A 22,146-nucleotide genomic window follows, 5' to 3' on the forward strand; every position below is an offset into this window, starting at 1 on the left:
TCAAGTGGCCACTGTTCTAGGACTCCTGTTCTGGAAGCCATTACAATGTTCATTTTAATACTCAGTACAGAAAGAACAAACCACAGTAAAATAGTTCACCTCTCAAGTGTGTTTGTTCTAATGCACTTAAAATACACCATGGTTTTGGATGGGGCAACGCACACTCCTAAATCACAGCACTCCCCATGCAAAGGCAGGCAGATCTCAGTGAGTTCAAGGCTGGCCCAGTCTACACAGAAAATCCCAGAACAGCCAAGACTACACAGAAAGACCCTGCTTCAGAAAAACCAAACTGTTGTGGTGTATTCATTGGCGAAGACTGATAGGCCGTTGGTTTAAGCCAATAAAAAGTCTTTATTCATTGGCTGGCAATTGCACTGGGTGTTTGGGATCCTGAGCTTTTCTCAGGGTGGGCTTTTAAGCACAAGAACCATGTTCTGGATTGACATACTTCAGGTAACCAGAACAGTTAGCCAAAAGCAGAACTGTAGAATACAGCAGCCAAAAGCAAGGTTAGTTGAGAGGCGTTCCGAGGAATGGGCTTTAGTGGAATAGGCCTTTGTTTGGTTCTGGCAGCTCTGCTGTAAGCTGAGTTTATGGCCTGAATGGTGCTCCCCATCATGAAATCTGTTGTGCTACAGTCTGGGGTCCTGTTACCCAACAACAGGTAAAACTGCACTATGGACATATTTAGTGTAGGACCCTGGGTCAAATGTACCATAAACACTGAAAATTTTGACAGAACTATTAAAAAAAAAAAAAAAAAAAACCCTCAAGCAAAATCAAAAGTGTTGAACTTGTTTCACAGTGTGAAATAAGCAGAAACCAGTAAATGGTCTCTTTGTACTTGTCTACATAAAGCATCTTAATTCAAGAGGATAAAATAGCTAGACAGGTGGCAATGTTCAGCAGCCATTTCAAACAGGAGTTCCTCAAGGCAAGCCCATCCTCTTCCTGCTGAGCCTTCACATGTATTCAGCTTCCTTTGCTACTCAGGCTGGATCTGGGCTTTACTCTTGGTTTCCTGAAGTTTAGCTCAGGTCTGATTGAATTAAAGGATTTTGTTTCAGCTTTTATCATTGCTGTAACTGAAGTAAGCCAAGGGATACGCACTGAGACATGACGATACTTTAATCTCTGCCATCTTGTATTTGATACACATTTCTTAGAGGAAAATGACATCGATTTGAAAAAAGACCTGCCTTAAAGTTTTAACACACGGACATTTACCTTTATTCACATTCACACTGCATACTGCTGCTGATATGGAAATTTTACCGACTAAAGGCATCTTTTCCTAGCTCTGCACATGAGCTAGTTTGTATGACCTATAGGTTTTCCCCCTTCTTCAAATAACAATGTCCTATAAGTAACTAAATACTTAAGGAATATTATAGCAATACAAGCTGCAGAGGAACTGGAAGCAGTGACCCTACAGTACTACCAGATGTGCGGAGTTATTTAAGTGGGGAAGAGAGAAAAATGAATGGATGTCTTTCTCCTGAAAGTATCAGATAAGCCCTAGTCCCAAATCCAGAAGGATTGAATATCGCCAATAGGTCTATGAAAGTCTGTAACTAAACACACAGCAGCAGACTGGATTACAGTTTATACAAGCAATATCCCAAGAGCTCGCTGATGGCTGGACACATAATACAGATCACTCACTCCCTAAGAGATGCTATGGTTTTCAAACAGTCGGGGCTCAGAGACCAGTTCTATTCATGTGAAGAGGGATTTACAAAGAGAAAGTCCAATGTGCAATGAAGGCATGAACATTTTTTTTTTAGCTTTATTTTTTTATGTATATACCATTCTGCCTGTGTGAATGTCTACAGGCCAGAAGAGGGCACCAGATCCCATTACAGATGGTTGTGAGCCACCATGTGGTTTCTGGGAATTGAACTCAGGACCTCTAGAAGAGTAGTCAGTGCTCTTAACCACTGAGCCATCTCTCCAGCCCAAGGCATGAACTTTTAACAGCAGATCTGACTCTGAATGACCCTGAAACACCAGAGGAGGCAGAAGCAACAATCTTCAGCTCCCACCTTTCCCCAGGTCCATTCACAGTCCACAGTTCATATGTAAATGACTGTGCATACCAGTGGCATTCTCTGAGCTCGTGCCCTACAGCCAAGGTGGTCAGAAAGGAGACACACGGAGGGTGGAGCGTTCCAAACAGGACCCGGCTAAAGAGGAGGGCTGTGTCCTGAGCTAAGCGGTACACTGCACATAGCAATGCCTGTTCAGAGCCTGCAATGGTCATTCAAACAAGCATGTCAAAGAACGGTGGACTAACTTTTCATCCTCTTTAAAACTGCAGATATTTATACAGAGCTCGTTCATCATGCAGTAACGTAATTTCACATGTTTGTCTGTTTTTTTCTTTTCTTTCTTTAGTTTTTTTTGCTCTTTTTTTTTCCTTCTTTTTTGAGACAGAGGCAGCACTGGCTGGAACTCATAACTCTTAGGCTAGGCTGGTCTCAAACTTAGAGATCTGCCTGCCTCTGCCTTTGGAGTGCTGGAATTATAGGCATGTCTGGTTCAGACGCTTTAAAAGATATGTTTATGCATGTGTATGTACCTGTTTGTTTACATGTGCACCGTGGAGGAGAAATGACCCCCAGGATTGTTGTTACAAGGAGCCCACCGCTGCCTCATTGGCTGCTGGGAACCAAGCCCAGAGTTTCTGCAAGTGGTCTTCACCACTGTCCCAACTTGAGATTCTTGGGAAATAGTTTACGTCATCAGCAGTGCTATGAGGGGCTGGCAAGATGGACTCAGCGTGTAAAGGTGCTTGCTGCCAAGCAGGAAAATAGTGACCCCTGAGACCTGCATGGGGGAAGAAAGTCGGTGTCTTCCCAAAGCTGTTCTGTGACGGCTACATATGTACTCTGTGTGTGTGTGTGTACGCATTTTTGTGTGCAGTTTAAAAATAATTTTAAATGTGACTGTGTTGAGTGTGTGTAATTAAGAAAGACTATTAACACCTAGTGGAGATAATAGCACCTAGAGGTCTAGAACCTGAAACTTCCTCTCCAGGAGCTCTAGACAAGAGTAACTTTGAGAAAAATTCAAGGTCTTTGTTCCCCCGGACCAGGGAGAAGCAGAGTGGAAGCCCTGGCAGCCCAAGGGAAGGCATCCAAGAACGAGAACCCGCACACTGTTCAGGCTTGCTGCATGTTTCTGTGGAGAGTTGGAGTTGATCAGTTTGGAGTTCTGATTTCCTTCGTATGTAAGGTGAAGAGAGCTTCACAAGATGGTTTGCTAGGGTTCTCTGTAGCTCAGAAATTCTATTAGAAATACACATTTCAGCCAGGCATGTGGTACAAGCCTTTAATTCCAGCACTTGGGAGGCAGAGGCAGAGGTAGGCAGATCTCCGAGTTCGAGGCTGGCCTGGTTTACAGAGCAAGTTCCAGGACAGTCAGGATAACAGAAAAATTCTGTCCTCACAAAACCAAACTAACCAAACCAAACCAACAACAAAAACCTCCAAACAATCAAACACCCAAACTACCCCCAAAAACAAACCCCACAAATCTCAGCATTTGTAATCAGGCAAGGCACTCGTGACTTTTACATTGCTGTGAAGACCTGATAGAAACGGCTTCAGGAAGGACTGAGCCGTCTGTCATGGTTGCAGAGTGTCTAGCTCATAACTTAGGACAAACCCACAGCTGTGGGAGCACAGAGCAGAAGACAGCAGTTACATGATGGCTGTCAGGAAGCAGCCAGTGATAGCAGACCCCTGAGGATCAAAATCACCTACTTCCTTTGGCTACACACTTGTGGAATGTCCCAAAATAATGCCCACAACCAAAAACCAAGGGTCTCCATGATGCTTGGGAACACTGTAATATCAGGTACACTTGAGAAAACTTCTGTGTATGAACTTGGGTGGGGTATCTCATATTACTAATATATATATTTTTAAAACTTCCTCTCCCCTACACTACATATATACTTGAGGGCTCAAACTTTATTTTTATAATTTTTTATTTTTTGAAACTATAATACACTATCTCCACTTCCCTTTCTTCTCTCTAGCTCCTCCCACGCACCGCCTTGTTCTCTCAAATTTATGGCCTCCTAAATCTTCACAAAGACACATTCTCTCTCACTCCTAAATATTTAAATATAACCTGCTAAGTTTATATAAAGTAGTATGTATATTCTTTCAAGGCTGACTACTTCATATTGTAGAACCAGTTTTGGGGCAGGGCTCCACAAGTCTCCTCCTTCTAGGGGGCAGGGCTCCACAAGTCTCCTCCTTTTAGGGGGGCAGGGCTCCACAAGTCTCCTCCTTCTAGGGGGGCAGGGCTCCACAAGTCTCCTCCTTCTAGGGGGCAGGGCTCCACAAGTCTCCTCCTTCTAGGGGGCAGAGCTCCACAAGTCTCCTCCTTCTAGGGGGCAGGGCTCCACAAGTCTCCTCCTTCTCGGGGCAGGGCTCCACAAGTCTCCTCCTTCGAGGGGGCAGGGCTCCACAAGTCTCCTCCTTTTAGGGGGGCAGGGCTCCACAAGTCTCCTCCTTCTAGGGGGGCAGGGCTCCACAAGTCTCCTCCTTCTAAGGGGCAGGGCTCCACAAGTCTCCTTCTAAGGGGCAGGGCTCCACAAGTCTCCTCCTTCTAGGGGCAGGGCTCCACAAGTCTCCTCCTCCCACGTTATCGTGCCTACTGGTTCAGATTTAGGTCCCTTTTGCTGTATTTTTATCTATCAGCTTGTCATGCACCTTGGCCCTCTGTGATGATTTTCTCCTTCCTTTCTTTTTGGTGCTACTGGAGATTGACCCAGGGCCTCATTTATGCTGACACTCCACTGCTGAGCTACATCCAAACCTTCCATTCACTGTATCTTGAGAAAGGCTTTCCTTAAGTTGCCCAGGCTGGTTTTAAGGCATGGAGTATGATGATAAAATCATTTCCATTGAAAAATATTATGACTGATGGTCTACCTGGACAAGTGGCAAAGTGGTAGCTGATCTAACTGATCTAACTAAATATAACATGACTACAACTGGATGTGCAGCTTAGAGGCAGGAGGCTTGCTTAGTGTGCTCAAGATTCTGGGTACCAAGAGACAAACCCAAACCAAAGCAAAGCAAAAGAAAACAATGCTAAGTCATGATTCCTGAGAACTATAATAAATTATCTCCATTAAAAAAAAAAAAAAAAGGAAATTGAAACCTAGAGGTGCCGTCACTGCCATACAGCAGTGTGCACACAGAAGACACCCAGAAAGGAAGAAAACTAGAGGCACACCCACCACCATGCAGCAGTGGGTGGGTGGGCACCACTACAACGAGCAAGTTGGTGGCAGAGGAAGAGAAGCAGGATGACATGTGCTCTCTAAAGAGAGGAGGACCTGGAATGGAAACACGAGGAGGGTGAGGACCAGCTTGGAGTAGCCTGCGCTGCCACCTGAGGCCATGGTGGCCTATGTCTGGGTCTGTGTCAATGTCTGCGGCCATGTTGATGTCCTAGGGCTGTTCACTAGCTGCAGCACTAAGGAGAGCGAACCCCGGCCCTCACCCTGGCAGTGTGAGACAGCCACAGGGGTTTGAGAGCTGGAGAGCCTTTGGAACAAGCCCGCTGCCACCCAGGCCCGCAGGCAGGGCTTTGAGTTGTCTCACTCCAGCGTCTTCCTCTTCTATGAGCTGCTGGAGCACATGAAGAACCAACGGCCCGGCAGAACAAAGCTGCAACAACAGGATACCCTAGAGATGTCCTGCTGAGGATCCAGACGCCTCAAACCAGATGGATAATTCGTTGCAATGAACATTTCCAAGTAAAGCTGTTTGAGGAAAAGGGTATCCTGTGTGACTATTTGAAACACACCACAGCTTCCACAGGGAGATGGTCATTATTATTATTATATTTAATTATTTTTATTTTTTGCTTTCTTTTGTGGAGGAGATTGCAAGTGTAGAGGGTAGATATGGAGGCATGGGGAAATGACTGGGATTGGGGTACATGATCTGTGAAAATCACAGATAATCAGTTAAAAAGTTAAAAACAAACAGAAACTGAGGAAAGTAGATGGAGACTCTTGCATTGCCGTACAAAGATGTCTACCAAATATTCTTAAAGAAAAAAAGCTGCTTATGAAATAGAATGATATAATAGGTATTTTAAATGCAACATGAGGTTGGTATTTGGCTTTTACATACAAAGCAAAGGTCTGAGAGGAAACCAGAAGGGGAGAAGGACAATGGGACGTGGCAGAGAGCAGAAGGCTTGCGTTAAACGGTCCAGCCTTCCTGAAGCCCTCCTGTTTACTCGGCTAAATCTACGCAGCTGGAACAGACCCCACGCTGTCTTACCCTCTTTCCTTACACTGCTTTGGCAACTGGGTAAATAAGGTTTCCCCCTTGGGAGGGAGCCACCATATTCTGCTTTTATTCTCTGAGAGAGGCTTCAAGCCGGGTTATATCCACTAAATGATTAGCAGGATACTGTCGGTCAATAGTCTCTAGACCAGCCGAGATAAGCTCAGTCAGTGGTAGGAAGCTCTCTTTGTAGACAAGCTGTGCCTTTCTCAATAAACGTGATTCAGGTGTCCTGTCCGTCCGCAGCTGACGGGAGGACAGGATTCAAAACTGCTGTGGATGTTTAGCCAGTGTGCCAGGCCAGTTTGAACTGAAAACTAAAGCAAAGTATAACTAAATCTTCAGGGAAAAAAGATGAATATAAGCTATTGCGACTTCAGTGAAGCTCAGTAAGCTGACGTGCTAAGGTGGCAGTTGAATTTAATGTAATTTGAAAGGGTTGCTGTGTGGGGCTGGAGAGATGGGTCAGTGGTGGGAGCACAGGCTAGTCTTCCAGAGGACCTGAGTTCGATTCCTAGCACCCATGTGGCAGCTCATGACTACCCATAACTTCAGTTCAGAGGTCGGACATTCCCTTATCCTTTGCAGTGCCAGGTGTGCATGTGGTGCACAAACCTACATGCAGGACACAACAAAAGAAAATGTAAGAATCTATTGTTCCCGCCCCCCACCGTGTGTGTGTGTGTGTGTGTGTGTGTGTGTGTGTGTGTGTGTGTGTGTACACGCTACACATACTTCCTTCACTTGTGCTATCGCTTGTGTGAAGGCTGGAACAGAACTGTGGAGTTGGCTCTCTCCTCAAATGTGGGGGAGATCAAACCTAGGCCATGAGGCCAGTACAGCAAGTACCTTTCCCTACTGAGCCACCTTGTTCTCACAGTCTTTAACTACAGTATGACAATGGGGAACGACAAAGCAACACAGAATCATCATTCTGTCTATGTGGAATGTGAACCAAACACCCAGCCTTTGCTACCCATAAAAGCAATGCTGATGGCGTTAGTCACACACACGTTCACTACACCCTCAAAAGACAGAAGCAAAGGCAAAGTGCTCCTAAGGAGAATGTGTCTTCCAGGGTGGGATGTAGCTCGGCGGGTAGACTGAGGTAGTACATATGAAACCCTGCACCTGGAAAGGAGAAGCAAGGGGGCCCTGTCCATGTTTAAATGAAGTCTAATATGTTGCTTTATCACATCTTGCATACATTATAATATACTTTAATGGACACATGGTCTATGTAGATCACTAAGAAAGTTACCCACAGATGAGCTGGAAGCCCTCAGGCTAATGGCAACCCCCACCTCCACCCTGCCTCGGTTTACTCATGGTCTACAGGGTGAGTTTCAGAACAGCCAATAGGCAGCAAAGGAAACCATTGACAAAAGAAAGCTAATGAAAATGGAATTGACCAAGGGGGCCATGCTCTGGCTCCAGCAAGCAGCAGACCTTGGCAGCTTTGGTCATGTGGTTTGTTCACCTACAGTAAGGAGAGATGCTGAGGCCCCGCCTGTGTCAGAGGCACACTCGTCCCTACATGGAGACCCAGAGAAGCCATTGTGTGAAGCTGTGAAGGTGAAGCCTGGAGACACCTAAATATTAGAGCTCCTAGAATGCTGGAAAAGCTGCCAAGGAGAGCAGCTAATCGGTAGTGGAAGCAGCCCAAGAGAAGTGTGTTTCAGTCAACAAAGATGAAAGGAGGTGGAGATCTGAAGACTGCTTGACATCAGACGTGGAGATGCAGTTTATGCCCAGCTGGCTTTTGGTTTTGTTTTGGTCCAGTATTTTCTCACTTCAGTGTGGCCTCTCTCCTACCCCCCTCTGGAAAACTAATATATATTCTCTGCCACTGTAAGTTGGAAGAAGTATGTGATCTGCTTTTTGATTTGATTTTACAGGGACTTAGGGGAGTGTGTGAGTCTCAGAAGAGACTTTGAACTTTTAAACTGGGTTCAGACTGATAAGACTACAGGGACTTTTATAGCTGGACTAGGATATGGCTACAAGCCTATGAGGGGCAGGGAGTGGAATATGGTGGTCTGAATGAAAATGGCTCCCTTGTTGGAGGACGCGTCACTGGGAGTGGGCTCTGAGGTTTCAAGAGCCCATGCCAAGTCCAGTGTCTGTCTCTTACTGCTGTCTGTGGTAGCTTAGTACTTGTACGCCACCATGCTCCCTGCCACAAAGCTAATGGGCTAGCCCTCTGGAACTGTAAGCCAGCCCTAAGTAAATGCCTTCTTTGATAAGAGTTGTCATGGTCTCTTCACAGCAACAGAACATGACTAAGACACCACACCCCCTTCAAAGAGAAATTGGGGATGGTTGACTCTAACTTCAGATTCTGAGAGTATTAAACAGCTAATAAAGAAGTGAAAGAGAACGAGAGAAGGGAGGGAGAGGGAGAGAGGGGAAAAAGAGATGGATGGGTGCATTCTAGAAAAGATGAACAGTTTGAACTGATGAAACAGCTCAGTAGCACGCACAAAGTCCTAGATTTGGGGGGGGGGGTTGTTTCGTTTTGTTTGAGACAGGGTTTCTCTGTATAGCCCTGGCTATTCTGAAACTCACTCTGTAGACCAGGCTGTCCTCAGAGACCTGCCAGCTTTTGCTCCCTGAGAGCTGGAATTACACATATACCACCATGTCTGGCAAAGCCTTGGATTTGATCCCAGCACTCCATAAACTAGAAATGGTGGCTTATACTAGACTCTTAGTTCTTGAGACCCTGCTGTAAACAATAACAGCAGCAAACCAAAACCCAAGGCTAGACACTTCATTGTCTTTCTCCTTTGTGATATCCTACCTCACATCCATAAAACGGGTAAGTACTAGATTAGGTGCACAATGTTTGGTGTTTCCTAATCTCCAGCTGTCTGAAAATGCCCCCAGAACAAAGGCAATTGAAGATGTCCAGCTGGGTGGGGTGGTGTAAATCTAAAATCTCAAGACTTAAGAGGCTGAGTCAGGAAGGCTGAAAGTTTGAGGGTAGCCTAGGCTACATGGCAAGATCCTGTCTTAATCTTAAAAAAGAGAGAAATGAAAAAACAAAAGACAAACTTTATGAATAATCGAATGAATTTCCCAAAATGCTTAAAGAAACATCCGTGGCACAGCCATACACTCTAACAACCCCACTTTAATGTTTTCATGGTTACGATGTCAGCACCGACCTCGGGGTCAGGCATTTGTCAGTTAATGACCTGTTGGACTAATGGCCTTAAGCTTTGCCTTGGGCACACAACTCCAGCAGGTCATTAGCTGCCAGAAGGGCTCTCCCCAGTCACCACTGCTAAATAAATAAAATCTGCTCCCGGGCTTAGGCTCTATAAGCCAAGTTCGGCTGGTAGCGATTTTTTTCCTTGAGTGTTTCCAACTCTAATAGAGTTAAGAAAATGATGGAAATGCAAAGACAAATTTTCTATCAATACAACTGAGCCATTAATGAAAATGGTCTCAGCTGATGCTTTGAGTTCCCTGAGGATTTCTTTTTCACGTTGGTAGAATAGAGCCGGCATCTAATTACAAATGTACTGCAGTTTGGAACTACACCTGCAAGTCAGTCGTTTGGAGTGTATACCACTCATTTCTAACAACGACAATGTTACACAGAGGTAGCCTGCTAATGGTTGGTCGCTCCTTAATGTTAGCAATGCCATGTTCTTGCAATGAAAAGATGATTAGATAGAAAACAAAATTCTTATAATATATTTGCAACTAAATAAAGTAGGGGAAGAACCAAACAGTAAAATGGTTACATTATCTTTAAATGTTGATGGTTAAAGAAAAAAACCTGGCTAAGAGGATGAGGGTGTCTACACATATTCTGTTCTAGTATTCCCTATCATCTGCTTCTCTACTTGTACAAAGGTTTTGAGATAGGGTCTCATGCAGACCAGGCAGGCTTCAAGCTCGTTCCGTCATGGATGACCTTACACTCACAATCTTGTCCTGTTTCTATCCTAAGCGTGAGGATCACAGTCACACATCACTGTGCATTAAATTCCCTTTTCTTTTCTAACTGTAGCTGGCATGGTGCTGGAGGGCGAGGGTGGTCCTGGAAGAGAGAATGATCACCTGTCTCACTCACCTGGGAACCCCAGAGTTACAGTGAACGGCCTGACAAGATACGCTACCAGTGCATGGGCGGCATAAATGCTATGGGAGTAGCCAACGTGCTCTGGTCGGCTCTAAGGCCTACTCCATGAGAGGAGCCCACTGCTGTCAGTGCCAACAGAGACAAAAACCCGTGGCTATACACTCCACTGGCTCTAGAGGAGAGCCTGATATTACTATGCTGTTAAATAAATGGGCACAGTATTAGAATAACTCTGAATGACTTATAGATCCTATAGATCAGTACATCTCTTAACTGTCATCAGAAAGGCTTTTCAACCAATCAACATCCAGATAATATGAGATCGTAGAGTGCTTAGTCCTCAATGTTATGTATAAATCATAACTCTTCCCTAAGACTCAGGGAGCTTTGGGGGAATGTTGGTTGGAAAGGTTGCAAAGGATACAACTCAAAGTTGGGTGGGCAGGTGGGCTGAGGTAAAGAGGGTGGATATGGAAAAGAGAAATGGATGAGGGATTAAATATGATAAAAATACATTGTATGAAATTTTTAATGAACTAAAATATAAAAAAAATCAAATTAACTATCTGCATGATGATCCACACTTTTAACTTTAGCACTTAGGATGCAGAGGTAACGAATAATTATTTTACTTAATATTATTAGTGCACGTGTGCATGATGTAGAGGGTATATGTATGTGTGCACCACGACACATGTGTGGAGCCCAGAGGATGTCACAGAATTAGTTAATGGGTCAAGCTTGAATTGTTCTTAACTCTTGCGCCTTGTAGCCATTTTGCCCAGAAACTGTGTCTCAAAAAAAAAAAAAAAAAAAAAAAAAAAAAAAAAAAAAAAAAAAGATTAGTATAGCTAGTGCAGACTCAGCTCAACACACTTAAAAAGTTGTGCTCCTAGAGAATGCAGGGGTTTGCTTTGTTTCATGAGGGTTGTGATGATTTGTATATGCGTGGCCCAGGGAGAGGCACTATTAGGACATATGGCTTTGTTGGAGTAGGTGTGTCACTGTGGGTGTGGGTTTTAAGACCCTCATCCTAGCTGCCTGGAAGTCAGTATTCTGACAGCAGCCTTCAGATGAAGATGCAGAACTCTCAACTCTGCCTGCACCAGGTCTGCCTGGATGCTGCCCTGTTTGCACCTTGATGATGGGGGACTGAACCTCTGAACCTGTGAGCCAGCTCACTTAAATGTCCTTTTAAGAGTTGCCTTGGTCATGGTGTCTGTTCACAGCAGTAAAACCCTAAGACAAGTGTGTTTTGAGCTTTTTGCCTCTTCTCCTTTGTTGCCAGATTTGTTGGTGAGACCCAGAAAGAAACATTCACTTTACATGATGGCATGTGGCCTGGCTATGCCAAAGAAATACTACAGTACATTGTTTTTACTCAAGGCTTCAATGACATAAGGCATTTTAAAAGACATGCTATTAGTTTGCTTTCTAGTTTTTTTTTTTTTTTTAGTATATTTTACATATACTAATACTTTATTACTTTAAAAGCCAAGAAAGCAGACACAGAAAGTGAAGTCTATTGAATATGTATCTATGTTTGCAAATGATAAGGAAAAAGCAGAAGAATATAATTTGTTTTGGAATTCTAAAGTATTTTCGTGATGGTATTTTTCACTTTTCTATTTAATTGAAATAGAGAAGGTCTATTAATGTTATAATATATAATAACCTACTAACCTTTTGTACCTATATACTCTGGCCATGAATATCTATACACAAGTAGATTATATGCAGGGCAAATATTAATTTTGGGCGTCTAATTTAAGAGACTAAAGATATTAATGCAATAATTGCTGAGTGTGTGGTGCCTATAATCCTCAGTAGATGGAGGGATGGGGATCAAGAGGTCAAGTCCAACTTCAGCTACAAAGCAAGTTTGAGGAGAGCTTATGAGACTATGTCTCCCAAAAGTACCCCACCCCCAATAAATTACTTCTATAAGTAACATGTTAGCAAAGGTATAAACATATGATCAGAATGCCCTTTATACCCTTGATCCTGAACACTGAGGACAAAGTCCAGGGCCTGCAAGTACTCTATACAATGGATCTAGATCTCAGAATGCCTTAAAAAAATGCTGACTTAAATGTATGTTAGGGGAAGGGGAAACCTTAAGCTCATATAATATAGTATGTTTTTAAGTTAGAATGTAGAACTAATGTTAACAGAACAAACACATTAAAAATCCCAATAGCAGCCTGTTTATTAGAGGCTGAGGAGATAGCCTGGTCAGGAAGTGTCTGCCATGCACAGATGAGGCTTGCTCTCCCGCATCCACGTAAACCCCAGTGCGGCAGAGCATTCTTGTAACCCCAGCATAGGGGATGTACAGACAGGAGGCTCCCTGGGGCTTGTTGGCTAGCCAGTTGAGCCAATCCCGGGGGTCCAGATTCAGGGAGACCCCCGCTTCAAAAACCTGAGTGGAAGCTGGGCATGCAAGTTCAGGCCTTCAATTCCAGCATTCAGGAGGCAGAGCCAGGCAGCAAAAGGCCAAGCTGTTTGTATAGCAAGTTCTAGTTCACTAAGGGGTACAGAGTGAGACTCTGTCTTAAAGTAAGTAAGTAAGTATGCAAAGAAGGAAGGAAAGAAGGAAGGAAGGAAAGAAGGAAGGAAGGAAGGAAGGAAGGAAATAAAGTAATGAACAACTGAAGACACTGACATTAACTGCTGCCTTTACATGTATATTCACATGCTATCTTCACACCCATATGAACACACACCTAAATAAATACAAATATACATAAATACATATACACATGCACACAAACATATAAAAGAGGTTTATAAGCATAAATTGAACATATTTACACAAACAAAACCCTTGCTTGTAAACAGCATATTTACGCCTGTAGGAAGGCAGAATTAACATAAGGAGACACACCACTCGGAAGGAGTACATCTGTGCCGACAGCTATTGAGGAATGTAAGTCACTGACGCTCAATAGAATCGCCCAAGAATGACATCATAACCGTGCTCTCGGGTCAGCCTGATTCCTAGTTTCTCATTCGATGAACAACAAAAGCCCATTTAGTGTAAATGAATGGTGTGTGTGTGTGTGTGTGTGTGTGTGTGTGCACATGCAGCAATGTGATTTTACTTCTTTAAGTGTTAGGCATATCACTATAAAATAACCCTTTCTGAAAAAATAAAAGCAATGACAGGTAGTCCCTAAATAAAATAGTCTTATTTGCACTTTGAAATAATCTTCAAATCCAAATCCTGCCTATATAAATACCAAAAAACCCCCACAAAACAAAAACCAAAAAAACTAAACAAACAAACAAACAAAAAAACCAACCAGCCAACCAAAAACCCACCTGTGATGGTTTCTAAATGATAAGTTACAGTCACTGGTCAGGTGGTTCAGCAGTCTAGAGCTCTTACTGTCCTCGTAGAGGATCCTGGTTTGGTTCCCACATCCACATGGCAGCTCACATCCATTATAATTCCCGTTTCAGAGGCTATGATACCCCCTCGAGCCTCCAAGGGCTCTCCTATGCACATGGTAGATAATTTCACACACTACACATATTTTTTTGAAAAAAAAAACTTTACAAATCATAGTGCTTTTCTATTTTATAGTCCTCCCGCTAAATGTTTAAATGTCTCTGTAATAACTTGGTGCTTAAAACTAGGAATTTCCTCATGAATGAGCACGTGATCGGAGCAGGACAGCATACTCTACTCAAGTAACTATGTCAGTGGCACGAGGGACGATGACTGCAAAGGCTGCAGGTGTTTTAGTCCCAGTTTTTAAGTGACGAAGTACTAGAATAAAAAGTCCTATAGCTGAATGAATGGAAGGCCAACCACGGATCCTTAAAGTCACTCTTGAATTCAAAACTTGTTAATTTGTACTTTGGACTCCATCTATAGGAAGACCATTTTATAAGACAAAAAAGACTATTGTCGCAGGATTAATATGCCAATTTCTATACTCAGGAATGTTTAAAAATCTAAGCGTTACCTAAGGCAATTGCCTAGAAGACCTCTAATATCTTTAGGGAAAAGCCAATGGGAGAATAATTGGCTTCGCTAATTTTACTCTTGGTAATAATAAAACAACTCTGAATTTTGACCAACTGTACAAACCTTCAGCTAACAGCTTGCTCCTGGAGGGAGGGGCACAGAGAAATGCACCATAAAGGTCGTATACAAACCTATTAGCAGAAGAAAACAGAAAACTGGTAGAATGAATAAGCTGTAAAATAGTAAAACAGCACAAACATGCCAAGTTTAATCATCAAGTTAAAGACATACCCTTGAAAAAAAGAGCAGGTTGTCACCCTGAAACCAGAAGTCCTGCTTCATGCTCTGCCTGCTCCCTCATTACCGCAATGTCTATTTATTTTGCCTTTGTTGACAATTTCTTCTTATAAAAGGAAATTAAATAGAGTCTAACTATACCAAGATAATAATCATGTTTAGTGGTAAATCTATTTTAATAAAATAGACTGTCTGCTATGAAATATTCATGTTCCTTTAAATACCATTCTGAGGAACACAGAACCAAGTATTGACCTGAAAGGGTGGGTTCTGAATACAGGGAGGCGCTGTCAGAGAGCACTTGACTTCACACACTTTCTTTCCCCACTGTCTCTGCAGTTCACAATATTGTCACACAATTTGGCCTTCATCTGTCATGCTCAAGTGAGAGTTCAGAAATGCCCACATCTGGAGATCAACCACGGACCTCTGGACATGGTACTCTGGACTCACGGAAAACAAGCTGGCGATGCATCTTTTAGAACCAAGCCTGTAGAACCTTGATGACCCTTTGAAGAACAAGGTAAAAGAAGAGCCACGGTTAGAATAAACGGAGGGATGCACAGGAGAAAAGCTTTAGTTTAGCAGAACCCTCAAACTCTGAAAGAGACAGAGCTGTCTAAAAAGGCATGTTCTGCTGCAGGGGCTTGACACAATACAAATCTAACAGAGCAGGGTTCGCAGAGGCTGTGGAGGGCAGAGCTCTCACAGGGAACGGTCCAGGGCATTCTTATTTCTCAGGTACTGCTGTCAAACATACTGAGGTTTCTTTTTATTTTTCCTGGTCTTCTCTTTGTAAATCAAGTACTGCTGTTGAAATCCAGTGCCTAATGGAGCAGATGGTGGAGGTCTTAGGTTCTGGAACATGTATGGTGATGCCTTTGAATGCTAAACACCATGAGCAGATTTCACAGGCTGTGAATTGGATTTGATTTTGATGGTAATAAAACCTCCATTTTTACTGAATTTGAACCACAGAGAAAGAAAAAAATGTGTGACTGACACAAGCTAGTTAAGGGAAGAGAATGCCTAAAATATTATCCCCACAATGGGAAGCAGCTTAAACACGGTCTGCTTCATTATGGCATGACTGCACTTCCACATAGAGCCACAGCTACGCTTTCCTAAGACAGCACAAAATAGCCGGGATAACATCCACAGTGTTTGCTTGACTGTCACGTATGAAACCACGGGTTCACCCAGTACTGCAGAACAGTGCCAGGGAAATTCACCGGGCAATGAAAGGTAAACAAAGGAAACCTCTCTGAAAGCAAAGAGCCTTGGTGGATATTCCAATGTAAGATTGCGTTGAAGATAATTCCCCAAATACAGAACTAGGTACACATAAGTAGCAGATCTAGAATATTTCCTCCTCTCAGGTATTTGGGCCCAATCCATAGTTGACACTGATTATGCCTGCAAGTTATTTACTGGCTGGTTTGTGTCAACTTGACATAGCTGGAGTTATCACAGAGAAAGGAGCCTCAGTTGAGGAAATGCCTCCATGAGATCCAGCTGTAAGGCATTTTCTTAACTAGTGATCAAGGGGGAGGGCCCAGCCCATTGTGGGTGGAGCCATCCCTAGCCCAGCCCATTGTGGGTGGAGCCATCCCTGGGCTGGTAGACCTGGGTTCTATAAGAAAGCAAGCTGAGCAAGCCAGGGGAAGCAAGCCAGTAAGTAACATCCCTCCATGGCCTCTGCATCAGCTCCTGCTTCCTGACCTGCTTGAGTTCCAGTCCTGACTTCCTTTGGTGATGAACAGCAATGTGGAAGTGTAAGCTGAACAAACCCTTTCCTCCCCAACTTGCTTTTTGGTCCTGACGTTTGTGCAGGAATAGAAACCCTGACTAAGACACTTATCATGTGCAGTCCAACGAGCCCACAAATCTCTACCAAAGCTCCATCTCTGGAGGCTTTCCCTTCTCCAAGCAGGGTCCATACTTCTCATAGATCACAGAAGGTCTAGCAGAAAGGCAAGAAAGACCATAGGGCCAGTGACTCCCAGGGATGACTGAAGATTTGCTCTTGCCTTAACATGTGGATCCCAGTGATAAAATCAACGAGACCCAGCCAAGAGTATGATGCAGATAGAGGAGTCTAAGACCAAGGAAGTAAGCACGGAGGTTAGCTCAACTGGAAGGAGGTCTGAGCCTCTTAATCTGTTTCATGAAGGTAATTCCTGTTCCCCACATCGGTAGAAAAGAGATATTCAGCACTATCATACTATTTTCTCTTAAAAACAGTAGCTATCATTTGTGGTAGGAGCTATAACTTGTGAATATGCTTGACCCAGGAAGTGGCACTATTAGGAGACGTGGTAGGTGTGGCCTTGTTGTCGGATGTGTGTCACTGTGGGGGTTGGCTCTGAGGTCCTATGCTTAAGCTCTTTTCAGGGTGGAAGAGATCCTCCACCCAGCTGCCCACGGGACAACTTTCCTGTTTGCCTTCGGAACACTGAGTCCGGAGCTAGACCAGTGGCCAGAAAACTCTCACAATCCTCTGCCTCTGTACACTTATGAGTCTGAGCCCAGAGAATCACTACAAATTTGAGGTCACACAGTAAAAGTTTGTCTCAAACAAACAAAGCTATAACAAAGACGATCTACACTCAGAAAGCAGTGACCTAATTAATATTTTGATGTATTTCCTTGTAGTTTTTCTTGGTATTCATTCATTCCTTTATATTTAGCGATTTGTTTTTTAACACAGGTAAGGACTTGCTTAATATGTATAAGTTGTTTTTTAATCTTATTTTTACAAGCACATATTATGATGTGGATACTTTCCTATGATATATAACATTTTTTTCTCACAAAACTTTAATGACTATATAACATACATTTAGATACATCACTCAACCCCTTCTTCGACATTTAATCTGCTAACTTTTTACTATTACAAATAAGTCTACATGCATCAATTTTTCCCATTCCAAAATATATTATTCAGATAAGTATTTTAAAACAGTTCACATGTTTTGGGCGTTTTTAGTTGCCTCCTACCCCACTGCCCCCCTGCCTCTCTTTTTCTTCCTGCAATCCTTGTACATGGCAGGCCAGCATTCTACCCCAAGCTATATCCTCAGCCTGCTCTTTTATTTTGGATTTATATTTGGCTTTTTATTTTTGGCTTACACCAGAGACCTGAACTTGTGATAATCCTCCTGAGTGTTTGATTTTTTTTTTTTTTAAGACAGGTCCTGGCTGAGGCCCAGGCTGACCTTGAACTCATGATCAGTCTTCCTCTGCCTCAGAATGCATGCTACCAAACTTGTTCTTCAAAAGTGTTTCCTAGCATATCTTTTACTTCATGTTGACAATGCCAAGCTCACCATAATCAGTTTCAGTGAGCATCCATGTGGAGAAGCTGCGCAGTAGGACACACAGAGCTCATGAGACCCCCGAGGCTATGCGGGCACAAGTGAACCCTCTCTGTTTTTACCTTGGTATTCTGTAGAAGAGCTAATCCATTACAGGCATTTGCTAGAAGGAAGTCTCCACTCAGGATAGCTATTTTGTTTCCAAACTGCATGTCTTTCAGTGGTCCATCAGAAGACTGTAATTCACTTAGGTTCACTATCCCACGATGCACCAGGAGAGCAGTATGAATAAGTTCTGTGATCTCTGCCAAACTTCTTTGACTAAAACATAAAGAGAAGGTCTGTCTGAATGTCGAGAATGTATCACCTTATGACCAGTGCCAGGACTTGGTTCTCAGAAATTAAACCATGCACACGTGACATTGGAAGATAAGGAGTTCATTTTCCAATAAAGCTTTTAGAGGTCTCTCTGTTGACTAACTAGTCTGGGGGGTGGGGGTCTCTGTAATCCTTCTTACTCTATCCTATGAGTCACCACTGTCTCAGAGAGATGGCAGCCAGGCGTGCCACCCTCCCAGTCTCACCAAGATACCTTGCTCTCAATGCACAGTTCTTCCTCACTTAACGCTGAGATTTCTGGTCTACAGAGCAAGTTCCAGGACAGCCAGGCTACACACTGAAACCCTGTCTTGTAAAAACAAAGAAACAAACAACCAAAAAAAAGGGGGGGGGGGGCTGACAATATGGCTCAGAGCAAGGATTGAGTTTGATACCCAGAATCCATGTGAAGGTCAAAGGAGAGAGCAGATTCCCTAAAAGTTCTCTACTGACCTCCACACACGGGTTCCAGCAGTCTTGGTGCTGAGAAGGGGAAGTGAACGTGGGGTCCCACCCCAGCCAAATGGCTATTTTCAGTTGATACCTGCTGAGAAAGGTAAATTATGATTTTTTTTCCTGTTATTGTTATTAGGAGGCAGTGCAGACCACATCATGGATGTCACAAGTAAGACAACTTCTAGGAAACATGTTCTCTCCTTTTAACTCCACATGGCTTACTCGGCAAGTGACCAGTGGAGTGTGGCTACGTACATCAGAGTAGACCAACACTACACAGACTCCATGGGGCTTGTTTTGGTATTTTTTGTCCTACCGAGTTTCCTTTTTTAGTTGTCTTTTCGACTTTCATATTTTGTTGTTTTCCTTTTTCTTTTTTTAAGGGATAGAAAAGAAAGTTGTGTATGAAAGAATAAGATCAAAATATATTGTAAAAAATTTCTAAATAAAATTTAAAAACAACAGTTGACCACTACATTGCTCTAAGCCTGAACCAATTCTCACAGAAGAGGGCAGCAGCTCAGAGGGCAGAGCCAGTGTTACAGAGAATGGGCAATCAGGAAGCTGCTTGTAGGTTCTAGGACTGGGCCCTAACCAAGCATTCCTTGCTTGTAGAATCTATAGTTCTAACATGAGCCCATCTGGACTTCAGAATCATTAAGGACCAGTGGTCCCGCTCTCTCCTAAGAGACAACGTGTGTCACTGTACAGTTGCCCAGGGATCTCTCCTAAGAGATGATGCATACACTGTACAGTTACCCCTGGCCCCCGGCAGCCCTTTTTTACCTGCCCAGCTAGCTTGCTGTCTCCTCATAAAATATTTTTAAGAAGTAGAGCTAAGATATAAAACCATCTTCTCAAAACAGTGACTAAAAGAAAGGATTGTTTTATGATGGGACTGGAAACACAGCTCAGTGGTCAAGAGTGCTTCCTGCTCTGCTCACAACTGAGGAGGATCCGATGCCCTCTTCTGGACTCTGGAACAGTCCTATGTCCATGGCATACACTTGCATAGACAAACACAGAAGGAAAAATAATCTTAAAAAATGTGCTGCTATTGTGCAAATACTTTCTATTTTTATTTCCTAAAAAGAGAAAGAAAAAAAAGACAAACCAAAACAAAAGTTCTGTGGGGAAAAGATCTGTCAGGAGCTAAGGGGTGTGGGAAGTGGACAGAGAACGGCCAATACATTGTATTATGATCCAAATACATTGTATGCATAAATGAAATAATCAGAATTAATAAATCCAGGCTTGGTGGCACATGTTTTTAGTCCCAGCATTTGGGAGAGGCAGAGAGACAGATCTTTGTGGGCTCAAGGCCAGCCTGGCTTATATAACAAGTATTTATGTAGTCAGAAAGACAGAGAGACTCTATCTCAAAAAAACACCAAAAGAATAGAAGAGTTTTTACAATTTATATTGTCACATATGACAAAACTTGTACAATGAAGTTAAGAAAAACTATAGAAGTCATAAGGCTTAAGCTTTTAGGTTAAGTCTCTTATGCAGTTTAACTTATAAAAGAAAGTAATAACCCAGCAAGCAAAAAGCTGTAGGTGTTTTGAATTACCCCAAGGATGCAAATGAGTAACTATGAGCTTTTAATAAAGACACCTATAGTAATAACGGCATTCACTAAATGAATAAGAACTTTAGATGCTACCTCATCAGAAACAGCGGAACAATCGTAGTAGTAACTAAGTGGAACCACCATGTATTGCAGCCACTGCAGGCCCAGGGAGCAGGGAGTTTAGAAAGGACAAAAGTATAACCCACAGTGCCCTGTCATAGTGACCAGTGACAACGTAAAATGTTTATTTACCTAATGGATAATAAACGGGGGAGGGGAAGCCAAGGGTACCAAAGTATAACTGTGGTCCATGTCCACCTCGCTCACCGAGCTTCCAACCTTACTTCTAAGAACCATGGAAAGGAATGTTTATAAGAGATATTATATAAGAACAAAATTGTCTCTAAAAAAAAATTAAGGCTCTTCCTGCTCCCTCTGGACAGGCTTTCACTATGTAACCTTGCCTGTCCTAGAAAATATGTAGACTAGGCTGCCCTGAAACCCTCAGACAGCCCTTCTGCCTCCATCCGCAACATGTTTTGTTTTTGCGTTTTTCTTCCATATTTATTCTGAATTATCTATATCTGTGTGTCTGTGTCTATGTGTGGGCCTGAGCGTTTTGTGAGGTCCTGCGGTGTGTGTCTGTGTCTATGTGTGGGCCTGACCGTTATGTGAGGTCCTGCGGTGTGTGTATGTGTCTATGTGTGGGCCTGACCGTTATGTGAGGTCCTGCGGTGTGTGTCTGTGTCTATGTGTGGGCCTGACCGTTATGTGAGGTCCTGCGGTGTGTGTCTGTGTCTATGTGTGGGCCTGACCGTTATGTGAGGTCCTGCGGTGTGTGTATGTGTCTATGTGTGGGCCTGACCGTTATGTGAGGTCCTGCGGTGTGTGTCTGTGTCTATGTGTGGGCCTGACCGTTATGTGAGGTCCTGCGGTGTGTGTCTGTGTCTATGTGTGGGCCTGACCGTTATGTGAGGTCCTGCGGTGTGTGTCTGTGTCTATGTGTGGGCCTGACCGTTATGTGAGGTCCTGCGGTGTGTGTCTGTGTCTATGTGTGGGCCTGACCGTTTTGTGAGGTCCTATGGTGTCCAGAAGATGGCGTCAGACCCCCTGGAGCTGCAGTTAGAGATGCGTGTAAGACACCCAACATGGATGAGTGCTAGGAACCAAACCTAGGTCCCTTGGAAGAGCAGTAAATGCTTTAACTGCTCAGCTGTCTCTCCTGTCCCAAGCTTTTCTATTTTTAGTTGAAGCAAGTGGGAAAGTTAATCAAGTTTCCCCCAAATTCTTTTATTAGAACCAAATCAATAGATTCATCCTAATCAACAACAGCTTGGAAGTAATTTCCTTTTGTCTACTTCCCAAGATAGCCCCGAGACGAGCTCCTTGTGTGCCCAAGTAAGTCACCACTGACAGGAAGTGCGGAAGCCAGAAAACAGATTTCTTCCAGTTCTCGACTTCCTGGAGTCACGTTTGGGTTACAGTGGTTGTTTCTCATTACTTAGACCAGCAGGCAATTGTTAAAGACAAAACTATTGCTATCATTGGTCCCTGCTTTCTGTAGGAGTAGGAATGGAGTGTTCAGTCATCTTTAAACCTATTCTGTAACTACCATCAAGGGCTGAGCTCTCAACCTCTCAGATTTTATCAGATGAGCAGCTCTGGATCACACTGTGCAGATGTACAATGTAGTGGCCAGCGGGAAGCAGTGCTGGGGTGAAGGA

The 22,146-nt window shown here is 43.4% G+C and overlaps 1 protein-coding gene across 1 annotated transcript in view; it reads right to left on the bottom strand.

Moving 5' to 3' along the window:
* Positions 1–22,146, bottom strand: part of PDSS2 (decaprenyl diphosphate synthase subunit 2) — a 200,636-nt gene that overhangs the window by 65,020 nt on the left and 113,470 nt on the right. The window contains exon 3 of the mRNA XM_080938452.1: positions 18,138–18,336. Coding sequence (XP_080794578.1) covers positions 18,138–18,336 — 199 coding nt within the window. The remainder of the gene's footprint in view (positions 1–18,137; positions 18,337–22,146) is intronic.

This window comes from Micromys minutus (assembly GCF_963924665.1).
Source record: "Micromys minutus genome assembly, chromosome: 25".
Lineage (NCBI taxonomy): Eukaryota > Metazoa > Chordata > Mammalia > Rodentia > Muridae > Micromys > Micromys minutus.